The sequence below is a fragment of the Tauraco erythrolophus genome, chromosome 3 (assembly GCF_009769465.1).
Source record: "Tauraco erythrolophus isolate bTauEry1 chromosome 3, bTauEry1.pri, whole genome shotgun sequence".
NCBI classification, from domain to species: Eukaryota; Metazoa; Chordata; class Aves; order Musophagiformes; family Musophagidae; genus Tauraco; species Tauraco erythrolophus.
In genome coordinates, this window is record NC_141467.1 from 78,175,830 (window position 1) to 78,203,179 (window position 27,350).

Here is a 27,350-nt window from a genome sequence, read left to right on the forward strand (position 1 = left end):
GATAAAGCCAAGCTAGTTTGCTAATAGAATTTCAGAATTATGGTAACTTTTCTGGAAGTCAATCTGCCTAACTCCCTTGCCACATTCAGCACCTATGCTTTTCTTGGTATCAAAGTGAATCCAAACTAGAGAAAGACTGATCACATTTTTAAAAGGATCAAAACTGAACCTTTACAACCACGAGCTCGGCTATATGCCAAAGCTGAAGCAGAACAGGATAAAGCCAGAATTTTACAGCTCCCTGCAGCTGCTTTGATATACTGACTTCTTCAAGTGGCTTGTGGTTATCAAAGGGATCAGAAACGTTATCTACAGTGCATATTCTGAAAGGTACTTTGCAAGAACTGAAGGATGTCATGGGGCCAAGATTTTCCCAATTATTAGTACGCATGAAAAAAAAAGGTTTCTTAATACTTACAACTTCTCACATTAGTTTGACGATTAAAATGATCGTATGACTGAAAAGCAATTTTTCTACAACATTCCCTTAACAGGTATGGCAAATTGATACCACAGCCAGCAGGAAGAGTATAATTAAAATACAATTTTGACTTTATATTAATAATAGAGCAATACACTAATTAAAACCAACATCGACTGAACTTTCTATTTACACTAGTTCAGACAGCACAGGAGGCAAAGAACTGTGTTTCAGAGGCATATGCGAATGTTAGAGCTTCTGTCATCCAGGTGCCATTTCTGACAGAACACATGTGTGCTGAACAGTTGGCAAAAGAATGAAAAAGATTACTGCAGATATATGGGCACACAGAATCTGGGATGACATAAAATTAAGTCCATATAGGAGGTGACAGACTGCTTCTAAAATGGTACTTTTTTCCTGCAATTTCTTCCATCTTCGTGCGCACGCGTGTGCACACATGCACAAGAAAGATTAAAAGGGAGAGAAAGGATGAGGGGTTTTGATATATTTTAAATACAAATCAAGAAAAGACTCTTTATTTGGTATTTCTGCTTTCTTTTGGGAAAGGAAAAGGAACCTAATTTGGCTATTAGGAAGCTTTGATTCCTAAATTTAGTCAAGGCAGACTCTCCTCCTGTGAAGTCAGCATCAATATCCATGATAATAATAGCACCTGTCTTTTGACATCAAAGTTCTCTGCCTGAGAAAAAAGTAACGTAAACAATAAACTTCATGTATTGTACTGCTGCTCCTGGCTTTGGCGTTAACCAAATACATTTGCTGTGCGTGAGTGTCCTCTTCTTTTGGACATCTGGAATGTAAAAATGACTGATGTATTGCAAAACTTTCTTATGAAATTTGGACTGCAAGAAATGGCATCATTTACTGTCTCACAGTGAAAGGACTGTATGTTCCTACGTAGTCTTGCTCAAGCTGAAGAAATCTTGATGATAGATTCATTGCATCTGTTAGTTTTCATCTGGATCCAGATCAAGGTCAACTTCATTGGAAATGTTAAGATAAAAGAAAGCATAGAAAGCCAACAAAAATACCAGTATAGCTGCAAGGACAAGGGCAACTTCCTGCAGAAATAAAATAAAAAAACAAAACAAAACAAAACAAAATCAAAAACACAAAACCTGTTAGAAATAGCACCATATTTTCAGATAAATCAGGAATAAATATTATCTCCATTTTATAATGCATATCAAAATAACATCAGACATATATAACTGCATAAGGCATTGATATTTTAATGATTTCTTCTTTGTGATTACCTTTTCAGGATGTTATAAAATCCATTCACTTAATAAAGGTTTTGGTGAGTCTGATATACTGCCAGAAATAGGATTTTTGGCTTGAAGATCTTTGGTCTGACCTAGAAACAGGAGCTTCACGTGCTTTTATTATGCTATTCCTTCTTTTTTAAAAGAAAAGACAGAATTCACAAACCACAGTTTTGAACACAAATTTAAGTTATGAATTTACACTGTGAATTTTGATGTTTTCTAGCAATATGTTACTGCTTTTTGCCAACAAATTTGTAATTTTTTAATGAAGCAAACACAGTATGGTGGAAGTCAATGAAAATTGCTACCTCTACCTCCCAACCTCCTGGCAGGCATTACAATATGGAGCTACAAGATTCTTCAGAATTGGACGAAACTTTTCTTCCTTCCCCTCTGCAATAAGGCAAAAAGCACAACAATTTGCACTTTCCTCTCTTCCCATAAAATATTGCAACTTGCTGCATCTTCCCTAATTAACATAAAAGAGTCTTCCAAAGTATACATGATTCATAGCAGCTTTCAGAAGCAGAAAAATGTTTTTGTACTACACGTCATACTCATTATGTGACTGCCTATCATCATATTCTATCTTAAGGCTGGACTCTGTTAAGCTCCAACTTGAGATCTCAGATACAATAAACCATAGCATGATCATCCTTTTTATAATAATACTTCTTTCAAAGTCTCAGTATTTCACATGTTTAGGTCTTTATTTTCCCGGAAAGCACAGCACGCTTCTTATAGTGTTGACTCTCATTTCGCTAGACAATGAAAGAAGAAATGTAAATTTGAGAAAAATCCTTATGTTCCTTCAGCTCACAAAGTGCCACTTCCACAGCTAACAACATGCACTGCTTCATTCCTTATCACCATGATGTATTTTTAAAATCATGCACCAAAGTGCTCAAAAGGAATGGGTTAGTTTGTACCCCCCAAAACCGTTTTCCCTCTATGAAAAGAAGCAACAACCTCCCCTCCAAATCTCAGCTTCATGTTAACCTGCAAACCATCTGCATTGGAACAATCCAGCTGTCTACTTGAAAGGAGAGAAGAACAACAGTTCAGTGACTTCATAACAACTGATCTGAATTGGTACAGAAGATGCCACATCAAATCTACTCTGCCAGTGGGACTGAAAGGAGATTCCTACACCGCACCTAGACAATCAGACACCCTTTACCGTTCAGGGAGAGAATCTGACCCTCTTCAGTGTAAGATTCATTGTGCCGTCTAAAAGAGGTCAGGTCAATCCTACCTAAAACCGCCTATTTCTCTCCTTAGACTAGAAGAGTGGAGATGGTGTCTCTGGTGTGGAGATTTGCACGGTAGGATGTATTCCATCCGGTACCTCTAGCTTAGTGGTGGTTTTGTGACCAACTTTGTGTGTCCACTGCCATGAAGGAGTTAAAACTGTGTTAGCTTCATTTTTTTAAAAACCTAGCCCATAATCTGGCATTCTTCTATAGAACAGCGTTTCATTTGCATTTACATGAATGCATTATATAGTTTATCAGAATGTTGGATCAATAATTCAACATATGCCATCTAATAAACTTTGAAATACTACTAGTTGGCGTATGCTCTATAGGAGTCTTTGTTCTATAGAAACCTTTGCTTTACATTTTATATGGATGATTAATTGAGACGTACTTTAAATTTATTTTACCACATTAAAACTGCTCCTGTAAATTTGCTGAGGCTGTTTGCTACACATTTCAACTACTTTTTTCCTTAGAATTATATCATCCTCTGAACCTCATCCTCATGATTTCATAAGATTTGATTAAAAAAATAAAGAAAGTACATCTAATTCTCTAATATATTAAAGGAAAGTGATTTTTGCTTTGTTGCAGTTGCAACACGTCAGTATCTCACAAAAGGGCATGGCAGCATCAGACAGGTTTCATTTATTTCCTTGTATCCACAGCTGTGCTCCCAGACCCATCTGGCCACACGGCTACTAATCTTAAGAGGATGTAATAAACAAGTGACATACAACTGCAAGCTCCATCTGCTCAGGAGAGTGGACAACAAAACCGTACAATGCAGGCACCGTTCACACTTGACACAGAGAGCAAATTCATTCCAGTATTAAAAAGTTTTTTCCCTTGTTTGGATGCCATGCTTGCCATGCTTTCTGCTTTACAATGGGTTCCTCTTTCCTCTCCCTTCTCCCCAGTCTCCCTTATGAAATGCTGTGGTAGCAACAGCAAAATTTTGGGGAATAGTTGCATTAAAGATTTGTTTTCTAGGAAGTGGAACTAGGAAAATCTTGATTTTTTTATTCTCAGGCTGCCCAGTGACTGCTTTGATGGGAGTAGGTCTTCAATTCCTCTGCCTAATTCTACAGTGAATAACACCATGATAACAATACTACTAATCTTACACAGACATTAGGAACTGGTTGGCTGGATCACTATTTATTAACCCTGGGAATGAAAAGGCTTATAGAGATTGCGGGTTTGAGAATTATGCAAGAACCTTAATTTTGAGTTACTGAAGAAGGCAGAGTAACAAAAATCTAAAATAAACGGCTTAACAAAGGACACCTGACTCTCAGCTAGGGATATGCAGTCTCTTAAGAATTGCATCCAGTTTACAAACTTTTATAAACATAAATTTTGCAGTGTAAATAGCAAATGAGATGCTACACCACTATACTGTCTTCGCAACAACAGTATATATTGTCATTTTAATTTGTTTTATACTTATCAGGCTTTGCTATTTGTATTTTAAGCCATGCATAGAAATGAAATGTTAAAATACTCCCCACTTGGCATATATAGCGCTTCTTTCTCTTGCACTTTATGGATCATCCCCATCATCCCTCTGCGAAACCCATTTACTCAGAGGATTTCACCATGAATAATTAACCAATATAGAAAAAGTCCTACAGAAATAAACTTAAAATGATCACAGGGCTTTCTCTGCTTTTCTTCTTTTATAACATAGTACAGAATGCTAGGAAATAACATCCCTGCTCTCAAATCCCAAAGTACAGTCAAAGAAGCCTTTAAAAGGAACAGAATTTTCTATTATATTCTCTTAATTTAGAATAATGTCTGTAGAACCCTACTGATTTCAGCTTGGTTAAGTTTTTCAGGAACTTTTCCATAAAAGAAACACATGCTATTACAGCATAACATAGATTTAATTCTCCTATCATTTTTTGTCAGTTTTATGTCTCTCGTGCCAAAATACCTGGATAATGTCCTCAGATTCACTGTGATGGAGCAAGTTGTGGAGTTGGAATCTAAAGAAGATTAATCAGGATATGAAAAAACAGGAGTGAGGAAAAAACATTGGCTATAATAACACAAATCTGGACACTGTGTATGGCAGCATCATCTCCTACACACACAGAGAAATATCACACTTTCAGGAAATTTGGGATTTTTTATATATTTTTAATTGTCCTCCAAAGAGAATCATACCTTTTTTTGCCTGAAACCAGCTTAAAAGTAGGTGAACAAGTATCACAAATTGTTATCTTTGAAATGCTAAACTATCCCTAGCTATTACTGAGAAGAGATGAAAAGAAAATCATGCTGACCAAGGATACCTGTAGAAATAAACCAAACATAAATGGACTTGACAATCAACCTTTTTATCTTACATAATTTCTAACTGGAAGACTTTATCTTGATATTCAGTGTGACCATTTTTAAGAGTTTCAATAAAATCATATTTAAAAATGGATGTTTACTTCTTTAATGCAGGACATTCTACATCTAATACAAGGTAACAAAAGTAATTTATTAACTTGTATCAGTAATTTTTATGTTACAGATTTTTAACTGAAAAAATTGGAGATGGAACAAAGATTATTATTGTCTCAAATACTGAGAACAAGGTACTATTACAGAGTCATCTAAAAGGCCTGGCTATATGATCACAAAGCAACAGGATTCATAGTGTATAGCTAAATGCAAGATAACATATAAAGGTATCAAAGACGTAGATAGTACTTACAAAAGGGAGGACTCTGCCTTGAAAAACTGTTTTTGAAAAGGTCTACAGATTTAAGGGGTAACCACTCCCTCAGCATGATCACTGGATATGCAAAGGCAGAGGGATTTCCAGTAGGGAGATGACTGGTATTTATTTTATCATAGAGAAGAATGAGAGGTAGTTTGGTTACAGCACGTAACTATATAGAATCATAGAATCATAGAATGGTTAGAGTTGGAAGGGACCTCAAAGATCATCTAGTTCCAACCCCCCTGCCACGGGCAGGGAAATCCTCCACTACACCAGGTTGCTCAAAGCCTCATCCAACCTGGCCTTGAACACTTCCAGGGATGGGGCATCTACAACTTCTCGGGGCAACCTGTTCCACTGCCTCACCACCCTCAAAGTGAAAAATTTCTTCCTTATATCTAATCTAAATCTGCCTTCTTTCAGTTTAAAGCCATTGCCCCTTGTCCTATCACTACACGCCCTTGTAAAAAGTCCCTCTCCAGCTTTCCTGTAGGCCCCCTTTAGGTACTGGAAGGCTGCAATAAGATCACTCTGGAGCCTTCTCTTCTCCAGGCTGAACAGTCCCAACTCTCTCAGCCTGTCTTCATAGCAGAGGTGCTCCAGTCCTTGGATCATCTTCATGGCCCTCCTCTGGACCCGCTCCAGCAGCTCCATGTTCTTCTTGTGCTGGGGACTCCAGAGCTGAACACAGTATTCCAGATGGGGTCTCACGAGAGCAAAGTAGAGGGGCAGAATCACCTCCCTCGTCCTGCTGGCCACGCTTCTTTTGATGCAGCCCATCCACCTGTATTTAACTAAGGCACTTCACAAAATCAAGTTCTTCTATCTTGTTTACAAGAACCTCTCAGGGTCCAGCTGTGATTAGATAAGCTCAGTCCTGACATAAGATGCCATTTCCTAGAAGCAAGAACGATTGAGCATTCCAGTTATCTCTTGGGGAAATATGGACTTTTATGGCTGTTAGTCTTGTACAGCCAGATCTCTCAAAAAAAGGACATTTTTATTTAGTTATTGGGAAGAATACTTCAACTTGGGCTTGTGTGAAAAGGAAGTCCTGGCTGCCAGCCTTGGAGTTGGCAAACACAGCCCTCCAGCCTGCTCCCCTCCTTCAGCGCCCTCAGAAGGCTGGGATTACTTACATGGTCAGTGCTATATTCTGAACCCTTGAAGTACCAGATTGTTAAAAGTAACGGCACCTCACGCTTCAGTGATTCAGACCTTTCTATATAGAATCAAAAGAAGTTTCTTTCTTTTTCAGGAAATTTTACTCCAACTGTATTGATTTCATTTCTGGGATTTGAGGTTTTGTTGTTGTCAGTTATCCTTTGAAGTGTAAGAGATCGGTCATAAGTAGACACCAAAGCCTGAGAAAGATGGACTACTGCTCCCAGATGGTACAGAAAATCTTCCTGAGCTCCTGCTTGGCGCGTCTTGTTCACATGCTCAAACCACCATGATTACTGTACTTACGTGTACAGGTCAGGCCAGGGTCAGATGGGAGCAATCTCATTTTGTTTTTCCTCTTTGTAAGGGTTTTTTCCCCTCCCTTCCATTTGAAGGTCAGGGATCAAAGTGTGACTACTGGGATCACTGGGAATATCACACTTTGTTCACTGGGGGCACATTAAGCTGCCCTGCTCCTGATTTGAGGCACGTAAGCTGGTTTGAAGACCCAGTATTTTGGCCGTTATAAAGTGCTTGGACTTCCTAGAAAGTATTTGGGTGAATTTTTATGATCTGTAATGCACAGAAGGCCAGATCAAATGATCCAATAGTCCCTTGTGGCCTTAATTTCTGCAAAGCTATGAAACTATATTCCCAACTTATCTTGGCAAATGTAGTAACTAACTTAGCAGATTATGAACAGCGTGAAATCAGAGAAAACCTTTTGCCAAAATACACTAGGAATGTCTTGTTATCTATTCATACAGAACTTGTTCCAGATGAGACAAACTCTTAATAGTGAGCTAGCTAGCTATACAATACACTAAGTAGACATGCAAAAGAATGACAGGCAGCAAACTTTCACTTTTTTAGGGAACACTTTTCCCCTAGCTCAATCGATGTACTACGTTGCTATTAGCTCTCTATGGAGTGGTATTCTGCAGTCAATCATGTCTTTGCAAGCAGGTGTAAAATACTGCTTCAGTATTTTTTCTACCTTTCAACAAGAGAGAAAACTTCATCGTCTGTCCCACAGACCACTGATTCATTCTTGCAGCACGCAAAAAGAATCTCCCCCTGAGAACTCCCATTACTTTCGGCCTCCTCACACCAAACCCCAGCTATCTGGGGCTGAGCTTCCCAACTCCTCAAACCACTTTCTGCTCGCCACCCTCCTGTTGGCACCTCTTCCTCACCTGCTGAGAGCAGGGTTAGTGCTCACGGTGCATACCCCTCACTGCTCCACCTGGCAAGGACAAGCAGGTGGGCTTCCACCAGCAGGAGCCCCCGTGGGGGGACAACAAAGCAACCACACAGAGAAGGTTCAGAGGCTCCCTTTTTGGTACTACTACAAAGAATTTTGGCTTATCCAAACACCAGGAGACATACAGCATACTGCTTTCTCTCCAAGTTGTTTCTCGAGACAGGGGTCTGGCTTTTACAAGAGACATCGTATATTTTGGCACTGTCTGCGTTGGTGTCTCATATACAAACAGAGCCAGCACAATACTCTGCTGCAATATTTAATTTTAAAACATATTTAAAGAGCAAATATTACACACCAAATACTAGCATGGTCACCCTGCTTGAACTAACTTTTGATAGTTATTAGTGCTTAGCTGCTTCTCTGACATTATCAACACAGATAAAATCTCTCATTGGGGAAATTAAAAAGTACCAAATGCCAGTGACTGAAAGAAACTTTGTTACTTTAAACCTTGCATTAAAATGACAAGGCAATCAAAGTTTGACAAGACAAGCTAATTAGTATGCCAGTGATGAAATGTGAAGGATCTCCAGAGGATTGGTTCTGAAAAGTTTTATGTCATTTACAGGGCCTTTTTTTTCATTCAAATGTTGTCTGCTCTCATGGTGAAATACACAACAGTTGAATTTCATTATCTTCATAGAAATTAAGGACTAAAATCCCTTCACTGTTTTCCAGTTTTCTTTTTTTTTTTTTTTCCCCTAAATATTACACCAAGTCTTAGTGTACAGCCAGGAATATAAGCTCTTCAGGATACCAGTGAGAAACAACTCTAGAGGTATCAATGAGCACTAAAAATCCTCATTGTAAGTGGCAGTGTGGTACTTATTGTGGAAGGTATTTCACAGAATTACAAAAACATTCCTCTTTCCCAGGCAGCTTGTACTTTTACATGTATGACAAGGACATCCTTCCAATGTTTTTATTAACTGCAACTTAGCTTTTTATAAGAAAATGTTAATATATTTTGAAATGTGCATACTGCATCATGAACTGAAACCTGGATAAAAAAATAAAATAGACGGTAAACACAGACGTATGTGTTTTCTCAAAGATTTACAAGAACTTTGGACATTTCTGTTTAAAGTGCTGCCTGTATTGCATTGTAATTACACCGCTTCTTTTTCCTCAATACAGACTGAAGTTGAATCAACTGCCACAGCAGAGAATTGGGTCCTATGTTATATAAAAAGACTAAAATCCCAGCCTTTGGAGGGTGAATCACGTCACTTATCACCACCAGAAAACTTTGTTAATATCAAGTGACAACTGTGACAATATCTTCCCAAAGGAAGAGCTCAAGCACACTCAAAAGCTCTGAATATTAGGAAACAATTAAAAGAATGCACTCTCAGGCCTCAGAACAGTTTCATGAATGTACATAACCTGATGGGACCTCAACTCTGCTGACTCTTCTGACAGCCAGAGGCACGAGGAACGGTTTAACACCCTGCTGTCACACTAAGCAGGAGACTTCAAGAAATTCTTGTTTCAAAATTTACCCAGAAGACAACAGAGAAGTATCTGGGATAGGTGTGGAGGATGAAGGTAAGAAGGTTGCTCTTGGACAGCGGGAGGAACTTAACAACAGACTGAGCAAAACAAGCCCTGCCTGAGAGAGGAGGAGAGGTTACGGGGCTTCACAACTAAGCAGGCTCTCCTAGGGCAGGAAGGGCGGTTTCCCTGCAGACACTCCAGGCACATCTGCCACCCACGGTGAAGCTCTGCTGAACCAGTTGGACAGAGCAAGGTGAAGTTATCACTGCGAGATGGGAAGAGGTGCAGGTTTACCCCGAGACTTTAAATATGCCTCGCTCCTGTGTTGAGCGCTGCAGGGTCTGTCAGTAGAAGTGCAGAGTTGTTTTCTACAGGGATTGCACATATTCCGGTAGAAGTATCGTAACTTTTAGTCAGCCTGAGGTTGTTGGCATTAAGCAGGCTCAGTGAGAAAGATGTGTACTAAGGCTTTGCTCACCTTCCCCCACAGCACATCCCTGGAGGGAAAGGTGCCCAACTTAACTTACCTTCCCTTGTGCTTCAGCTCTGACAGCTTTTCTCAGCAATTAGGAAGCAAAGCACATGACTGTGATCTGTTTGGGGATGATCCAGAGTCATACTTTAAGGTCCAGGCATGCAAAAAATATCACAGCCGGAAAACAATGTTTCTTTTTTTTTTTTTTTTTTTTTTTTTTTTTTTTTTTTTTTAAGGCAGAGGCAGAATTGCAAACTTGAGACATTGCACACTGCAACTAGCAGAATCCCAGAAACACGACATCCCATGACCTGAGGAGCACGTGTGCACCTTGATGGCAAAACTGATTCTTACTGAGAACTTGGCTGGTATCCTGCTATAACATGAAGGAACATATTTATACAGAATAATCTGTTCTTGATTTCTCTACTCACTAATACTTCGTCCTTCATTATACATATGACTACACATATGCTTTCCTATTCTCCTTCATTTTTAAGTAAGAATTACTTAAGAAAATAAGGAAATAAAACAGGTTTTGAAGGACCAAGGTTCATATTTTTTGCACTTGTGAAAGACATCCAAAAAATCTGCACCCTTTAAAAGAACTAGGCTGTACAGTAAAAGTGTCCAAGTAGAACACCACTTTTAAAAGGTCACGCCATTGAAAGTAAAATGAAAAGAAAAAGTAAAATTTAGTAAGAAAGGAAGGAAAAAACATTGAACTCAAAAGGTTAATAATCTATCCTTTAAACAAAAAAGGCAATCTACTTTTTCTCATTAAAACCTGACACACAGCACTAACTGAGGAGATTATGTTGTGAAAACATACTGCATTGCATGGTAATGCTTGATCGAGATCAGCAATCAGAAGCAAAAAGAAAGCACTGTTTCGTGATTATAATAGCAAATTCTGGAAGACAACCAAATACATCATCTGGCAGCTCAACAGCTGTTACAGCTTGGTAGTAATACCTTGGCATTTGCTATAAGCTATAACTTGAAAAAATTGATTTCTCATCTGCCAGAAACAAGGAAACGTTCTCCTTTTAACATTTCTGAAGTTTCTTTCACTAGAATGCCCAGGTACTTGATCCACTTTTTTATTTTGCCCAGTTTTTATCCTTGCTGCTAAGCTAATTATGTATCAATTTGATTCAAAAATAAGTTTGAGGGAAAAATAGTGGATGCAACTTAAATAAACAATGTGCATTCATATAAATCCCATTGTGATGACACGCTGGGTAGCAGATAGCACAAAAATTCTTAATTATCCTCCCTGCTCATATTGACACCCACGATCAACTAGCCGTCATTATACTTCATACCTGCCTGAAAAAGGGATGTTTCCAAAATAAAGTTCAGTACCTTTCCATGTGTTTTTCTGTTAGTTAAGCCTTCTGTTTCCAAGTCAGAGGCAATATACTAGGATGTAGACTGAGATAATAATGCTGAGAATTTACAATACTGAACAAATCCAGTCTTTAAATTACTCCTGGGTATAGAACAGGAAGAGGAAGAAGGAAGATGTTTATTGTAATTTCTGTAACTATATGAAATCATTAAAGCATTTGTTTTGTGTGTAGAGAGGCACCCTGAAAGGATCAATTTTCTAAGCATACAGTACTTTATTGACCTTAAAGTAAGTATGCATCATAAGGACGACATGGACTACTTAAAATCTTATAGCATTTCAACTATTCTAGTTAGTTTAGGGTTAAGTAAAAGCAATCCATCATAAATATTTTAGATTCTGGCATTCCACTTAGATTTTGAAGTGTCATAAACAATATCTCTCAGAAATCAATATTCACACAGTACATCTATGGGGAAAAGAAACAACATATACACAAAGGTGGTATAAGCTATCAAATAGATCTCTACCTTTACGCCTAGTGCAGTTTTCTTGGCCTCTGCTTTTAATCTTGTAGCTCTTAACATAGGCCTGGTTTTCTTATAATCTTGTTTTCCTAGAGTAGAAAAGCACACTTAATGAAAATTATGCAAAAAGAAGATAAAGAATGTCAGCAATTATTTCAGTTGAAAATTCAGACCTAACATTTTGAAAACATCCCACGGTCCAGCACTTTAAGCAGGAGCTACTCTATAAGACAGGGGCCCAATCCATGGAACGATGGTCCTTAACATAGACAATGACAGCAACAAGCAAGAGCCGACAAATCAACGTGGAACTCAGTACTCCAGAGAGACATATCAAAATACACGTATGGATAGCCATCCACTAGTACAATGTTTATTAAATTGTTCAGTAAGCATCAGACAGCAAATAAGTAGATTAAAGGTGGATGATGTTTTTCCCTTGCATTTCAGTCAAAACAAAATTTTCATTATAATTTTTGTTGGTTAGTCATCTCTAATGCATATATAAATGCGTAATACAGGACAGTATGGTGAGTGTAAATGTTTCATCATTCTGAACTGGGAAGTATCAGAACTCAGAGACATGCAGGTCAGTCCAAGTAAGCGCTAATAAAACCATTGCTTCACACCAGCTGCTTGTAGAAACACGTTACACAGAATCTGCTAGAAGTGTCTTAGATGGCCTTTTTAAAAGTTATGGGGACTATCTCTTGCAGCCACAAAGAGTGCAGCCAAGTGCTTGATTACTGTGATTCCATATGAACTGAGATCAGAGGAGGACAGGAAAGTACTTAGAAATGGCATAAATAATTTATCTCAATTTAATAATAAAGCATAAACCACTCATTATCTCTCAGGGATATTTCTTCTACCTGAAGGGCCTGTTACTGCTGAACTACGTACTATTAACCATAGCTTCTTTACGTCAACAGAAGTCAAGGTACAGATACAGTCACAAAAGGAGGAGAAGGAAAGGAGGAAACTGTGAAGAAACCTCTCAGAGGGGTAGAGCCTCACCACAACCACTCTGGCTTTTCAAAAAAGTTCCTCCCTTCTCCCTCCCCGACCCGCCCGACCTCCCCATGCATACATGTCTTTTTGTCCTTTTTGCCTATTTCCAAAGCTAGTCTACAATGCCTAAAGCAGAATTGTTTGGCCATTTTTAAAGTACTAATTTTACCTAGTTGTACATTAGCTTTCATTATTGTTACATTCAAATACTTTAACCCTTCCTCTAAAGCTGTGCCCAGTACTTTTGTGTATGCAACACTCTCATCTGCTCAACCGCATGTGATCTTGCATTCATAACCAACAGTGCAATCTTCTCATTTTATAGTCACCTTCAAAACTGGGATATTGTAGCAGTGGTGAAATTCTGAAACACGAGTGAGAAAAGAAAGGTCTTCTCCAGTGATATGCTAGATCCATGGAAACACATCTCTGTCTTTGTCTACTCTTTCTATCTCTATCTCTACCCTGCTCATATTTGACACAGAGCTCCTCTCTGTAGCATACTGTGGATGCTGAACTCGCATTATGAATTTGCTTTCATTGTATAATCTCTTCTCAGCCATAGGGATTATACATTGTGAAGGTCTTTTATTATCCTTCGGTCAGATATTATCCATAAAAGAACTAAAATAACTTAGAAAATACTCTATGACAAAAGGAAAAACAACTGAAACCATGTCTATTGGAAAAAAACTCAAACACATATCCAAGAAACCTTCTTGGAGTATGGAGTGAAGAAAAGATGACAGAATGAATATTTATGTATGATGTTCCAATATATTAATTCAGTCAATGTATCTCATTTGCAGGACATGACCACTGCAGCACTATTGTTGAGAAGTCAATGATACCTGGTAATAGGATGCAGCAGGAGTACAGCAATTTTTTTGAACAGTTAGGGAAAGAATTGCAGGAACCACCAAAACGGCTAAGTCATGAGACGAAGGCATCCAGAAAGAGAGTGTGTTTCTTCTCCCTAAAGCACTGCAGTCATACTTTTGCTACGAAGTAGTTAAAGAGCTGTCAGAATTTCCATTATAAATGGCAGGAGTTTATAACTCATAAAAATTCACTTCAGGCTGAAATTTGGCATAGATATACCCCAGTCTTGAATTTTTTTGTTTGTTTGTTAGGAGCCAACTTTCGATAAACTGATGCAGCTGTTCTTACTTACTTGTGAACAAACTATAGAAATGTATCCATCTGAGATGTTTTAAGCATGAAAAATACCTTCGTTTAGAAGTATAAAACTGACAAGGACTAGGTTCAATTTCAGCTCTCATAATTCAGGTTTGCTGTTCTCCCATCTAGGGTAAATAAAGCGGGACAGTCAGAGGCTTTCCTTCCAGTGATGCAACAGCATTAGATAATGAAAACTAGAAAGCTTAGTAAGGTTCATTAGGAATGGGAAACAAGTTGACTACTGACACCCACCTCCCTTTCCTCCTATTGCCCATTTTCCCTCCTCTCCAAGGATCAACTGTGAAGGTGACACGAGCAGGGGTAAACATTCAAGGAGCACCTTGGTCCACATTCAAGGAGCACCTTCTCCAAGCTCAGCAGAGGTGCATCCCGACGAAGAACAAGTCGGGCAAAAAGACCAGGAGGCTGGCGTGGATGAGCAAGGAGCTCCTGGACCAACTGAAAATGAAGAGGTTAGCCTACAGAGGGTGGAAGCGGAGACAGATAGCCTGGGAGGAATACAGAGAAGCTGTAAGAGTGACCAGGGATCAAGTGAGGAAGGCTAAAGCCCTGAAGGAATTGAATTTGGCAAGGGATATAAAAAGCAACAAGAAATGCTTCTATAGGTATGTAGGGGACAAAAGGAAGTCCAAAGAGAATGTAGGCCCCCTCCGGAAGGATACTGGTGCTCTGGTTACCCGGGACATAGAGAAGGCTGAGGTACTCAATGAATTTTTTGCCTCAGTCTTCAATGGTAAAGCCTCTTGTCTTACCACCCAAGCTGTGGAAAGAACTAGCAGGGACTGTGAGGATGAACCACCGCCCACTGTACTTGAAGACCAGGTTCGAGAACATCTGAGGAACTTGAAGGTGCACAAGTCCATGGGACCTGATGAGATCCATCCGCGGGTCCTGAAGGAACTGGCGGATGAAGTTGCCAAGCCACTGGCTATTGTATTTGAGAAGTCGTGGCGGTCTGGCGAGGTCCCCGATGACTGGAAGAGAGGGAACATAACCCCCATTTTTAAAAAGGGGAACAAGGAGGACCCGGGCAACTACAGACCGGTCAGCCTCACCTCTGTGCCTGGCAAGGTCATGGAGCAGATTCTCCTGGGAACCATGCTAAGGCACATGGAGAGCAAGGAGGTGGTGGGTGACAGCCAACATGGCTTCACCAAAGGCAGATCGTGCCTGACCAACTTGGTGGCCTTTTACGATGGGGTGACAGCATCGGTGGACAAGGGTCGACCAATGGATGTCATCTACCTGGACTTGTGCAAAGCTTTTGACACTGTCCCGCACGACATTCTTCTCTCTAAATTAGAGAGTCATGGGTTTGATGGATGGACCACTCGGTGGATAAGGAATTGGCTCAATGGCCGCACTCAGAGAGTAGTGGTCAACGGCTCAATGTCCAAGTGGAGACCGGTCACGAGTGGCGTCCCTCAGGGGTCCGTGTTGGGCCCGGCCCTCTTCAACATCTTTGTCGGTGACGTGGACAATGGCATGGAGTGCACCCTCAGCAAGTTCGCCGATGACACCAAGCTGTGTGGTGCCGTCGACACGCTGGAAGGGAGGGATGCCATCCAGAGGGACCTTGACAGGCTGGAGAGGTGGGCCCGTACCAACCTCATGAAGTTTAACCAGGCCAAATGCAAGGTCCTACATCTGGGTCGTGGCAATCCCAGGCATAAATACAGACTGGGTGGTGATTGGATCGAGAGCAGCCCTGAGGAGAAGGACTTGGGAGTACTGGTGGACGAGAAGCTCAATATGAGCCGGCAATGTGCTCTTGCGGCCCAGAAGGCCAACCGCGTCCTGGGCTGCATCAAGAGGAGCGTGGCCAGCAGGTCGAGGGAGGTGATTCTCCCCCTCTACTCTGCCCTTGTGAGACCTCACTTGGAGTACTGCGTCCAGTTCTGGAGCCCCCAACATAAGAAGGACATGGACCAGTTGGAGAGGGTCCAGAGGAGGGCCACGAAGATGATAAGAGGGCTGGAGCACCTTTCCTATGAGGACAGGCTGAAAGAGTTGGGGCTGTTCAGCCTGGAGAAGAGGAGGCTCTGGGGTGACCTTATAGCGGTCTTCCAGTACCTCAAGGGGGCCTACAGGAAAGATGGGGAGAGGCTGTTCAGGAGGGCCAGTTATGATAGGACAAGGGGTAATGGTTTTAAAATAGAGGGAGGTAGGTTCAGGTTGGATATTAGGAAAAAATTTTTTACTATGAGAGTGGTAGAACACTGGAACAGGTTGCCCAGAGAGGTGGTGGATGCTCCATCCCTGGAGACGTTCAAGGCCAGGTTGGATGAGGCCCTGAGCAACCTGATCTAGTTGGAGATATCCCTGTTCCTTGCAGGGGGGTTGGACTAGATGACCTTTGAAGGTCCCTTCCAGCCCTAACCATTCTATGATTCTATGATTCTATGATTCTATGATTAGGCTGGTGCTGTTTAACATCTTTGTCGGCGACATGGACAGTGGGATCAAGTGCACCCTCAGCAAGTTTGCTGATGACACCAAGGGATGCCATGCAGCGGGACCTTGACAGGCTGGAGAGGTGGGCCTGTGAGAACCTCATGAAGTTCAACAAGGCCAAGTGCAAGGTCTTGCACGTGGGTCAGGGCAATCCCAAGCACAAGTACAGGCTGGGCGGAGAATGGATTGAGAGCAGCCCTGAGGAAAAGGACTTGGGAGTGCTGGTGGATGAGAAGCTCAACATGAGCCGGCAATGTGCGCTGGCAGCCCAGAAAGCCAGCCGTATCCTGGGCTGCATCCAAAGAAGTGTGGCCAGCAGGTTGAGGGAAGTGATTCTGCCCCTCTACTTTGCTCTCGTGAGACCCCATCTGGAATACCGTGTTCAGCTCTGGAGTCCTCAGCACAAGAAGGACATGGAGCTGTTGGAGTGAGTCCAGAGGAGGGCCACAAAGATGATCCGAGGGCTGGAGCACCTCTGCTATGAGGACAGGCTGAGAGAGTTGGGGCTGTTCAGCCTGGAGAAGAGAAGGCTCCAGGGTGATCTTATTGCAGCCTTCCAGTAATTAAAGGGGGCCTGCAGGAAAGCTGAAGAGGGACTTTTTACAAGGGTATATAGTGATAAGAAAAGGGGTAATGGCTTTAAATTGAAAGAGGGGAGATTTAGATTAGATATAAGGAAGAAATTTTTCACTTTGAGAGTGGTGAAGCACTGGAACAGGTTGCCCAGAGAAGCTGTGCATGCCCCATCCCTGGCAGTGTTCAAGGCCAGGTTGGATGAGGCTTTGAGCAACCTGGTGTAGTGGAGGGTTTCCCTGCCCATGGCAAGGGGGCTGGAACTAGATGATCTTTGAGGTCCCTTCCAACCCTAATCATTCTACGATTCTATGATTCTGTGATTTCGCAGGAGACTCAGTCTATGAACTAGATCTATCAGTAGGACTAAGTCTATTTCTAGAAAAAGGAAAGCTTATTGGTATTCTTTCCCGCAGTTTCAAGCACTCATGTACTATTTATTCCAATATCGTCACTATGGCTAAGACTGGATTCTACTTATCTATAGAGAATACTTCCAGATTTATATTAAATCTGATATGAACAACTAACCCCCCGTATATAACAAATAGGCTATTTTCATAATGACTTTAGAGCTGGTAGTTCTCCAAATCTATGCACCTGTCATTAATTTACCACTCTCCTTGCTAAATGTGATAGCCAAAAGGAAAAAAAACCCCAAATGGTAGGGAAACAGTCTGAGTCCACCAAGTGCAAAAGTTTAAAAAGGGCATCTGTGTAGTCCTTTGTAATGAAAACCAGATTCAGCAATTGTACTAAAAGACTCTTAAAACATTTGAACTTTCTGAGGCCTTGGGAAAGACATCTGCACTACAGGACTATAAAGAACTATGAAATGCAAAGCCCTGCCACAAGTATACTGATCATTACCACCTGGAAAACAAGCAGAAATAAATAATATAAGCTCCCTATATTCTTTTGAGTCGGCAAATTCAACTAGTTGGAATACACATATTCACACTCTCAATGTCTTCTAGTTTTATCTCTTATCTTCAAGCTTTCTTGTGCATTTATCTGTCAGTCATCAGCTTAAGCTGTTTCTTCTTCACAGGAACTGACCGTCAAAGCCAGTTAAGATGGACTCATCAGATAAAGCCCAGTTCGCCTGCTTTATCCAATGTCTATTCGAGACAGACTGAGTTTTCCTGAGAGAATGTACAAAGACAAGAAGAAGCCAAACAGATAGACTTGGAAAATTTCCAGACCAAATCTTACTTTTTGTATTACTTAAGCAAAATCCTTTCCTCTTTTACTTCTCAGTATCATTATCAATTCTTCATCTAATCTCTTCTTTCAAACTCCACTGTCATCTTTCCTTAACTTTTTTTATTGTTAACTACCTCAACTCCCGTTTTTTGTTTGGTTGTTTTTTTTTTTTTTTTTTTTTTTTTTAACAAATTTGTTGCTTCTTTCTTTACAACTTTTCCCAAGTCTATCACTTTCTTTCCATTTTTAAGGCCAAAGATCTAGTCCATGATAAGGCAACTTTTCTTACTGACTACAGCCATCGTCTCCCTGATTGTCCTGCCTCTTGCCAGTCCCTCCCAAGAGTAGGTGCAAAGATCATCCACCTTTCCATTTCAGTATCCAAAGTTGCTTTTGCCCTTTGGAAGCTCTCCAGAGCTCACCTTTCATCTTGCCCCTTCCTTCCATCCTTCTTGTACAGTTTTTTCCAGTTCTCTTGTGGCAAGTGACCTCAGCAGCAGCTGAACTGAGTTGTGCTCCTTTTACAGAACATGCTTGGAAAACTTTCCACAGGTAGAAACGAAGACTATTCTACTAGCTGTAGAATTAGAAAAGGGTGAAGGTAGGGGTGAAATATAGTAGCTTGAGCTACTAAACACAGCTGTATTGTGAAAAATGTCCAAGTGTCTCCCTCAGCGCGAATATTAGGGATTCATACAATATGAAACCTGAGTTTGCTTCTCCTCATGTAACTAGGATTAAAAATCTCCAGATTTCACAAGAATTTTTGTGATTTATCTCTACTCACAAGGAAAACTGAGATCCCATATGTCTTCTGTTCAATAACTTTAATAACAGATTAGAGATAACCTGATCCGATATATTCAGTATTCTTTTTAACTAAATCTCCAATGACACCATGATTAATGCAAAACTTAAACTAAATAATACATACGAGCTAGACAAGCTCATTAAGTTCTAGGCGACCAGTTTTTTTTTGGTCTACAGAAATACTGTGACATTACCAAGTAGTATGTGTAACACTGTACTTTTGCATACATACCAAGCTCTGTTACATATGTAACTGAGATTGCAACATGCTGAGCACTATATTTAAGAAAACAGCCTGCATTTAAGATTGTGTTTAAAGATGCTGCCATTTAAGATACAACCCGAACAAATCTACAGAATAACTTTGAGAAGGAAAAATCAGATTCCCAGCCCTTCCAGATATTTACTCTTTCATTCTAACAATAGCTCATTACTGGAATTGAATAACAGACTAAAGACTGCCTCTCTGCTTTTCAATTCATCAGGCTTAAGCAGAAACGGGACTGCATCTTTGGCCTTTGTTGATGCTGCTGTCCAAGCTTATTATCATATGAATATCTAGTTATTGTTTTATAAACGTTCACATTTCGGGAGCTCCCCGCTTTCTTTTCTCTCAGTAGACTTTACAATATCCACCTTCATTATCATCATGTGGCAGCATTGCTCTTTGCCTGCATTTGCTACTTTAAAAATTAATGCACTGCTATTTTCTGAATACTGTACTGCGTAAGCTGCTTATGAGTACATTATGCTATCAAGCAAGCACATGCAGAAAAGCTTCCTAAACTGTTATTCTTTCAGTGAAAATACAGCTGGTTCTGCTTCAAAGGCACTTCTTTTCACCTGCAAATGGACTTGCTCCTACAGCTATTCCTCAATTCATTGTCTTTTATTTGTGTCTGCAAATCTTTAATTGCCTTTAATTAGAAAAAAGTAAATTCAGTGCTTTAATCTTGCAAATACATTCAATCATAATTCTGTCTGGGATGAATACCAAGTTCTATTCACTGACTGATCTTTATAACAAAGGTATATAAATTTATTGTCCGTTTATATAGACCACACCAATTAAGCCACAACGGAAAAGCAAATAGATAAGAGTCAAAATATTTGAAATGAGAAATGTGCAATCTAAATTTAATTACTCAGACAAATTATTTGAAGATGAGTTATTTACAGCATGCCAAAAAACCTGACAGATAGTAAAATTTGCTAATCAACATTACAGATTTAAAATTCCTTTCAACACTTTCACTATAATTCGTAACAACCAACAAACTGCTGTCCCGAATCTTTCTGCGCTGGTATTATAGTCATAATCAAAACATTAGTGAGACATTTCCATCCAGTAGCAGTCCATTTCATATGGTAAAGTATTGTTTAAGGTGTAATAAAACAGCAACTACTGAGTAAATTTTAGTTACCAGTAGCTGTTTAACTAAAGTACATTAAATGATGCTGAAACCCATACTAAAATGTATATGGCTATGTATAGCCAATTAGAAACTTGAGACAGTCTCTGGCAAGCTTTACTGTCAAACTGGAAGTGTGAAATCACACACCTAGCTAAGCTGAAATCCATGTTCTTACTATGATTATTGTTCTGAATTAGCAAAGGTTCCATGAACCCTTCACAAAACCCCACAGAACAAACACAGAACAAGAAAGCAGCCCGCTTGGTCTTCTCAGGGTTTCCACAGTTTGACCTCAAGCATCCTCTCCTTTTCCCCACTGTAACAAGGTGTTATGGTTTGATGTGGGGGGGTTCTGGTGGCAGGAAGAGGGGACTTGTTCCCTGTGACCTCCCTGGTTTTGGAACTGGGTCAGACCCAGTTCTGGCCACCAGATTGGACTCCCATCCCCCTCGGGGTTGAGCCAATCAGCACCTCTACGAATTGCCCTATTTAAGTCGGGACAAAGGAATCGGAAAAGGTGCTTTGCCCAGGAGTGAGAAGAGGGGACAAGGGCACTGCCCCCACTCCCTGGCTCCCGGCCAGGCGGCTGCCCGCACTGGACCAGCGCCACCCACTGAGGATGGCGGCGGTGGAGCCACTTGGGGAACTCGGGGAGCGCCTCACTCCCAGGGTGCCCGCTGGGCCGAGTTCATCCAGAGAGGACTGAGATCTGAGAGAAACGGCCACACAGACACTGGGTCAGTGAAGATGGAACAGAACGAGGTGTGCCGGAGCTGAGTTTCCCCTGCAACCGGTGGCGAGACGGCAGGCGGCCCCCCGCAGCCAGAACAGACTCAGTGGAGCAGAGACCCACTTGCAGCCCGTGGAGAACCCACGTCGGAGAAGAGATGCCTGAGCCTGAGGATGGTCGTGAAGCATGGGACGCACGACAAGGTAGAGAGGCATCTAGAGTCCGTGGGACAACCCATGCCGGAGTGAGAGGCAACAGCTCCTTAAGAATCCAAGAGTGTGGTAAAGCCCGCACTGGAGCAATACGATGGGGAAGGATTGCATCCGGTGGGTAGGACTCACACTGGAGAAGTTTGCGGATTTTCCTTGTGAGTAGGGGATCCACTGGAGCAAGGGAAAATGATGTAAGGACTCCTCTTCCTTTAAGGAGTGACAGGAGCAACATGGGATGAACTGATCTGCACTCCTCCATTCCCTGTTCCCCTGTGCCGCTGGGGCGAGGTAGAGCCGGGAAGAAAAGGAAAGGGGGATGGGGAGGTGTTGTTTTTAAGATCTGGCTTTGTTTCTTTTTATCCTCTCAAGTAATTGGTTTTCTTTCTCTTTGTCCTTTCAAGTAACTGTTAATAAACTGTTTTGCTTTAAGAAAGCCGAGTCTGTTTTGCCCGGGACCATGGTTGGTGGGTGCTCCTTCTCTGTTCTTATCTCGACCCTCAGTCCTTTTATTATATTTTTCTCCTCTCCATTTCACTGGGGAAGGAGTGAGAGAGCGGCTGTGTGGAGTTTAGTCTATGGGTTGGCCTAAACCATGACACAAGGGGAAGGGAAAAGCTGGCAGAGGCGAAGGTCCAAGATGGAGGAAGGCTCAGCCACACTATACTCCACAACCTCTTTACATGCAAGACACAGAAGGTCACAGCCATTTCACCTGACCTCAGTTTTAGGGGACTGCTTGCTTAGGTCTCTCTTTACTTCCTACAGAGAGATTTCTCCAAAGAGTGAGTGACAGCAGCCTAAGACAGCCTAAAATGCTCCCTGGCAGCACGTATTTTAGTGTCATTGACTAGAGAAAGCCTACCGTGGTTCAGTACCCAAGCCAGGTGGGTTCATTTCACCTCTAAGGTTAAGCAAAATGAGTTTGAGCCAAGGAAACTAGAGCTAAAGGACAAGTGGAGAAGGAGAACCCATCTCCTACACAATTTTATCTTGATTCTTGGGACATTTGCGAACATGGCCAAATTACCTTTGAAGTAATTATCTTAAGTATTACTAGCACTACAGAGAGAACATCACAGAGCTATGAAGGGACTGTAAAATGCATCTAAAATCATGGCTTAGCTGGTGGTTCCCAGTGAGTCCACCCTTGTTCTGCTACGCCATGGTGATTCCCAAGCCAGTTAGCTACCTCCATACGACAGAGCCACTGTCATGAAGATGTACCATAATTATCACACTGCTTCTTTGCAACCATTCCCGTGTGCCAGCTATGGTCCCTGGGGCTTTAAGCTACAGACTCATAGGATAGTTTAGGTTAGAAGGGACTTCTGGAGGTCTTCTGATCCAACCCTCCACTCACAACACAATCAACTAACTTCTAAACTGGATCTAAACTGAAAGTTAGCTCTGGTTGCTCAGGGAGCTAGCCTAGCTGCGTCTGTCTAGTTGAGTTTTGAGTATTTCCAAAGGTGGAGATTCTACAGCCTCCCTGAGCAACTTCTTCCAACATTTGACCATCCTTCTGGTGAAAATATTTTTCTCCTACCTAATTAGAATTTCCATGTTTAACTTGCCTGTTAACGATTGTTCATCTTTGAGAAAAGTCAGGCTTCACCCTGTCTGTTGCCTCCTATTAAGTATTAGTGGAAAGCAATAATATCTCAGATGAGCTGTCTCTTAGAGCTGAACAAACCAGCTCTCTCAGCCTGCCCTTGTACATCTGTGCTCCAGATGGTCATCTTGGCCCTTTGCTGGACTCACTCTGGTACGCTCATGTCCGCCCTCTAGTTTTCTTGAAAATGGGCTCAGCATTTGCCTTTTTCCAATCATCAGGGAACAGTTCCCTGGAACCAGCTAAATGGTTGACAACTCAGGAAGAATTTGACCATAAAATACATTGTCTGAAATACCTTAATGTATCTATGGCAATGTAACTAAAGTGCACCAAAGGAACCCAGTATGGTCTATAAACAACAAGTCAATGGACTAAAAAGTTCAAATCAGTTTGTTCTTTCAACAATTCCATAATTTTTTCAGTAGTTTGTTTTTTAATAGGAGGGTATGTAAGTATTTTTTTTTTTCTTATGTGCCCTGGGACTCCTGAAAATGGAGCTCTATCATCTCATGCACAGTAGCAGAATTTTTCTTTAAATGTCTTTATTAAAGCCAGCACGTTAAGTGTCTGGTATGGGGAAAGAAGTGTTCGCTCAACTGCTTTTATAACATCACCCAGATCCAAACAGGCACCTACACACCTGGCTTTTAAGGTGCACAGAAGTATATGATTAAATATCTTTGAGAGATTTTAAACCGGTCACTGCATACTCACTGAGTAACTGAATTTCAATCCAGTGAAACTCTGTGAAACTCTGCTCACACACGACACATCTTAAACACACGAGCTTCATCCACAACACTATAACTCTAAAACTGGAAATAACTATTTATTCAGGCTGTTAGAGGAACCTCAGGGAAACAAACTTCCAAAGGGATTTCAGGCCTAACCTCTGTTAAAATCAGACAGCAAATCATACATCAGGACTAGTGTTACAACCTACGTTTGAGAATCAGCGCCAGAAGTCTAGCTCATGTCTATGGAAACAAGACCAAGGTCCCTGGGATTTATTATTGGGTTTTGTGCTCTTAGTGTCACACAGATGTATTCAATGACCATTCTTTTCCTGAGAAGCAGAAGTGAGATTTTCTTGTTTTTAATTGCTGTGATTCCAAATGGAGTTTTTGGAGTCTTAGGTTAACAGAAACATTTTGATATGTCTTATACATACTCAAGAGTATGTCTGTACTCAAAAAAGGCATGAAAACCCCCCACAGCCTCTCTCTTTTTTATTCAGGTATAATGGCAGCTCAAATCACTGACCATTTTTCAATCTTGAGAAACGGAACAGCTTGACACTAATAATACATTTGCAAAGGACACATCATCATTTAACACAACATTAAGTGCTCAGGGACAACTTTTTACCGTAGACACAATGTGCTCTGAGCTCAGGGTTGACATTTAATGCTACAAAGATAATCCAACCAGTCATTCATGAGCGGTAAATTAATTTTCAGGCAACTATATTTCAGTTTTAAGCCAACAAGAAGGATGCATTAAAATGAGTAAGTTCCTTTTATGCTGCATGCAAGATTAAAAAAAATATATAAATATATCCAAAATATAAAGCATCCTTAAGTATACCACAATATACCCATTTAATTATGGCTAACTTTCCCTGATTCCAAAACAGAAGTTTGGTAATATTTCTTAAATATAATATTCTGACTGCAAACAGAATCCCTTAGAAAATCCCTCAGAATTTGCATAGATTGCCATGAAAAGCAGCATTTCATTAAAGAAATGCTTTACATTCAGAATTTGTATTAGACAGATATTGATTATGTTGATTATAATGAGTAATTAAGAACATATTTAATTTAACATCTTTTCTGATACTTATTTTAAGGAATATTTTAAAAATATATATAAGTAATTAAGAAAAGAAATTAGAAAACTGGTTATCGATACAGTACAAAACAAAAACTAACACCAACACTTTAAACTGGCTAATTAGTCAAGTAATTTCATTGTTTTCAATACCTGTAGAACATACTCAATTAACTGCAACACCATAATAAAAGACCTGAAGAACAGTGCTTACTAGGTACTCTTTTGATGGGCAGTCTTTTTTTCATGTGTTTCAATGCTAAATCATCTTTTATAATCTTTTGTTTAAGCCCAGTTGGTGCATGCCTACAGCCATTGAAAAGTAATAGCTCCATGTAAAAGGAGTATCTTGAACACACATGATGGCAGTTCTTCAATTAACCTTTCCAACAATCTCTTTAACATTTCGTACTCAGACAGACAACGATAAAAACATGAAATACCTTTCTTAAAAAGAAATGAACACAATTAATTAGAAACAGGTCACTGAGTGGGTGTTTCGCTTCCTATCTACACAATATGTACATGCATTAATGTGCTTATGTAGTTTTGAGCATATTTTTATTGCTTTGCTATGAAACAACTACTAGCAGTTGCACTTTCACATAAACAACCATGTTTTAGTAGAAATTCTGAAAATGAGAAAAGCGAAACAAAAATGCTACTGCTTAGGAGTGAAGTACCACCATTAACACAATTAAAAGCTGTATTTTTACCAACACTTGATTAGATGATTTTTGGACAATGGAAACTATTGTACTATTTCTTTGATGATGAGAGGTGTGAAAAAGGCATTGTAACGCATGGTAAGAGGGACATTCAGCACACAGAGTCTTCCTGCCTTTTCGACTGCACCCAACTCCAACTTGGCTTACACTGATTTTATTAACTTCGTTGGCTGCAAATAGAGGAAAATGTGATATACCTCAAAATAAGTGGACACAGACTTGTGGTCAAAGCTTTCTAGGAAGATGGAGATAGCATGCAGCACCATTGTTCCAGAGCTGTGCAAGTCCTGCAAGTGCTCTTCTGGTCTTTGTCATCTCTGGGCCTAGAGGCCTTGGACTTTTTTTAATATATCCCATTTGAAGGTACACTCATAGCTCACTTAACAGGGGAAAAAGCTAAACAGAAGAGGATCTGCCAGATAGAAGTTAAGTAGCAAAGACAAGAGAAAGAGAGATGATTACATCATTGTCACAGATATCGACCTGGAGGACACATCCAGCAACAATGGTCCCACACAGGGACTACAGAGTCACAGAAAAACAGGTCCTTAAAACCAGAGATGGCACAACCTCACTAGCTTTCCCCCAGTGCTTCACTAGGTTTATCATGAAAAGTTTCCTCATGTCCAGTATCTAACTTTAATTTCCCTTATTGAACTCTTAGCATCTTACTTTTTGTCATATCCACCATAGACTTGGAGGACCGTTGATTTATTCTCTTTTTCTTTCCATAAGACTTTCACATATTTAATGACTGTCATAACATCTCTCAAGTCTTCTGCTCTCGAGATTGAACTAGTCCTTCAGTCCCAGTCCTTCAGTCGTTGTTTTCTGGGCTCCTCTTGCTCTCCTCTGGACTTTTTTTTCTGATCCTTGTACAAAATCGAACACAGCACTTCACCTGAGGCCTTATCAGTATCTCATATATATACACTCTTCTTACACATTCAATCACAGTCTGCCTGTGAATCTGCTCATTGTTGCAAACACTTTCTCCAAAATTATTGTCTAAGCATTTCTTATCCATATTCAGTCAGTCTGTAGGTTGATTATATCTACCAAAGTTAAGAATCTTGCCCTAATCCTTGTTGGATTATATTCTATTTTTCAAAGTCATGTCATTGATTTCTAAAATTTAGTTTGAATTTTGATCTTAAACTCTTATCTCTTGATGGCCTCCCATCTTGGTATAATTTGCAAACTAAATTCATAATCCCACTTGTAATTAAAATATTGGGTCCAAGACAGACCACTATGGACCCCTCACTACACCTTTACAAACAGACGATAAACCATTAATAACTACTGAGGACAGCTTTCATATCAATTTGGTACCTATCTTGCAATAGCTTCATATTCATGCATCTCTAGTTTGTTTGCCAGGATATGTTGTCAAAAAGCCTTGACAAGGTCAAGGCATATGGCACCTCTTCCACTTTCCCATCGATAAGGTTTGCTGCTCTGTCAGAGAAGAAAATCAGATTGATTTGACAAATCACGTTGGCTGCTGCTTACCTCCTTGTCGTACCGTAGGTGCTTACAAGACACTGTCTGCCCCTGTCCTGAAGAGCTTACTGTGAAG

At 40.5% G+C, this 27,350-nt stretch overlaps 1 protein-coding gene across 1 annotated transcript in view; it reads right to left on the bottom strand.

Moving 5' to 3' along the window:
* Nucleotides 1-1,282: 1,282 nt before the first annotated feature.
* TRIQK (triple QxxK/R motif containing) overlaps nucleotides 1,283-27,350 on the bottom strand; it is a 48,057-nt gene continuing 21,989 nt past the window's right edge. The window contains exons 3-4 of the mRNA XM_086609456.1: nucleotides 11,982-12,067; nucleotides 1,283-1,506 (exon numbers count right to left, since the gene is read on the bottom strand). Coding sequence (XP_086465582.1) covers nucleotides 1,393-1,506; nucleotides 11,982-12,067 — 200 coding nt within the window. The 3' untranslated portion in view covers nucleotides 1,283-1,392. The remainder of the gene's footprint in view (nucleotides 1,507-11,981; nucleotides 12,068-27,350) is intronic.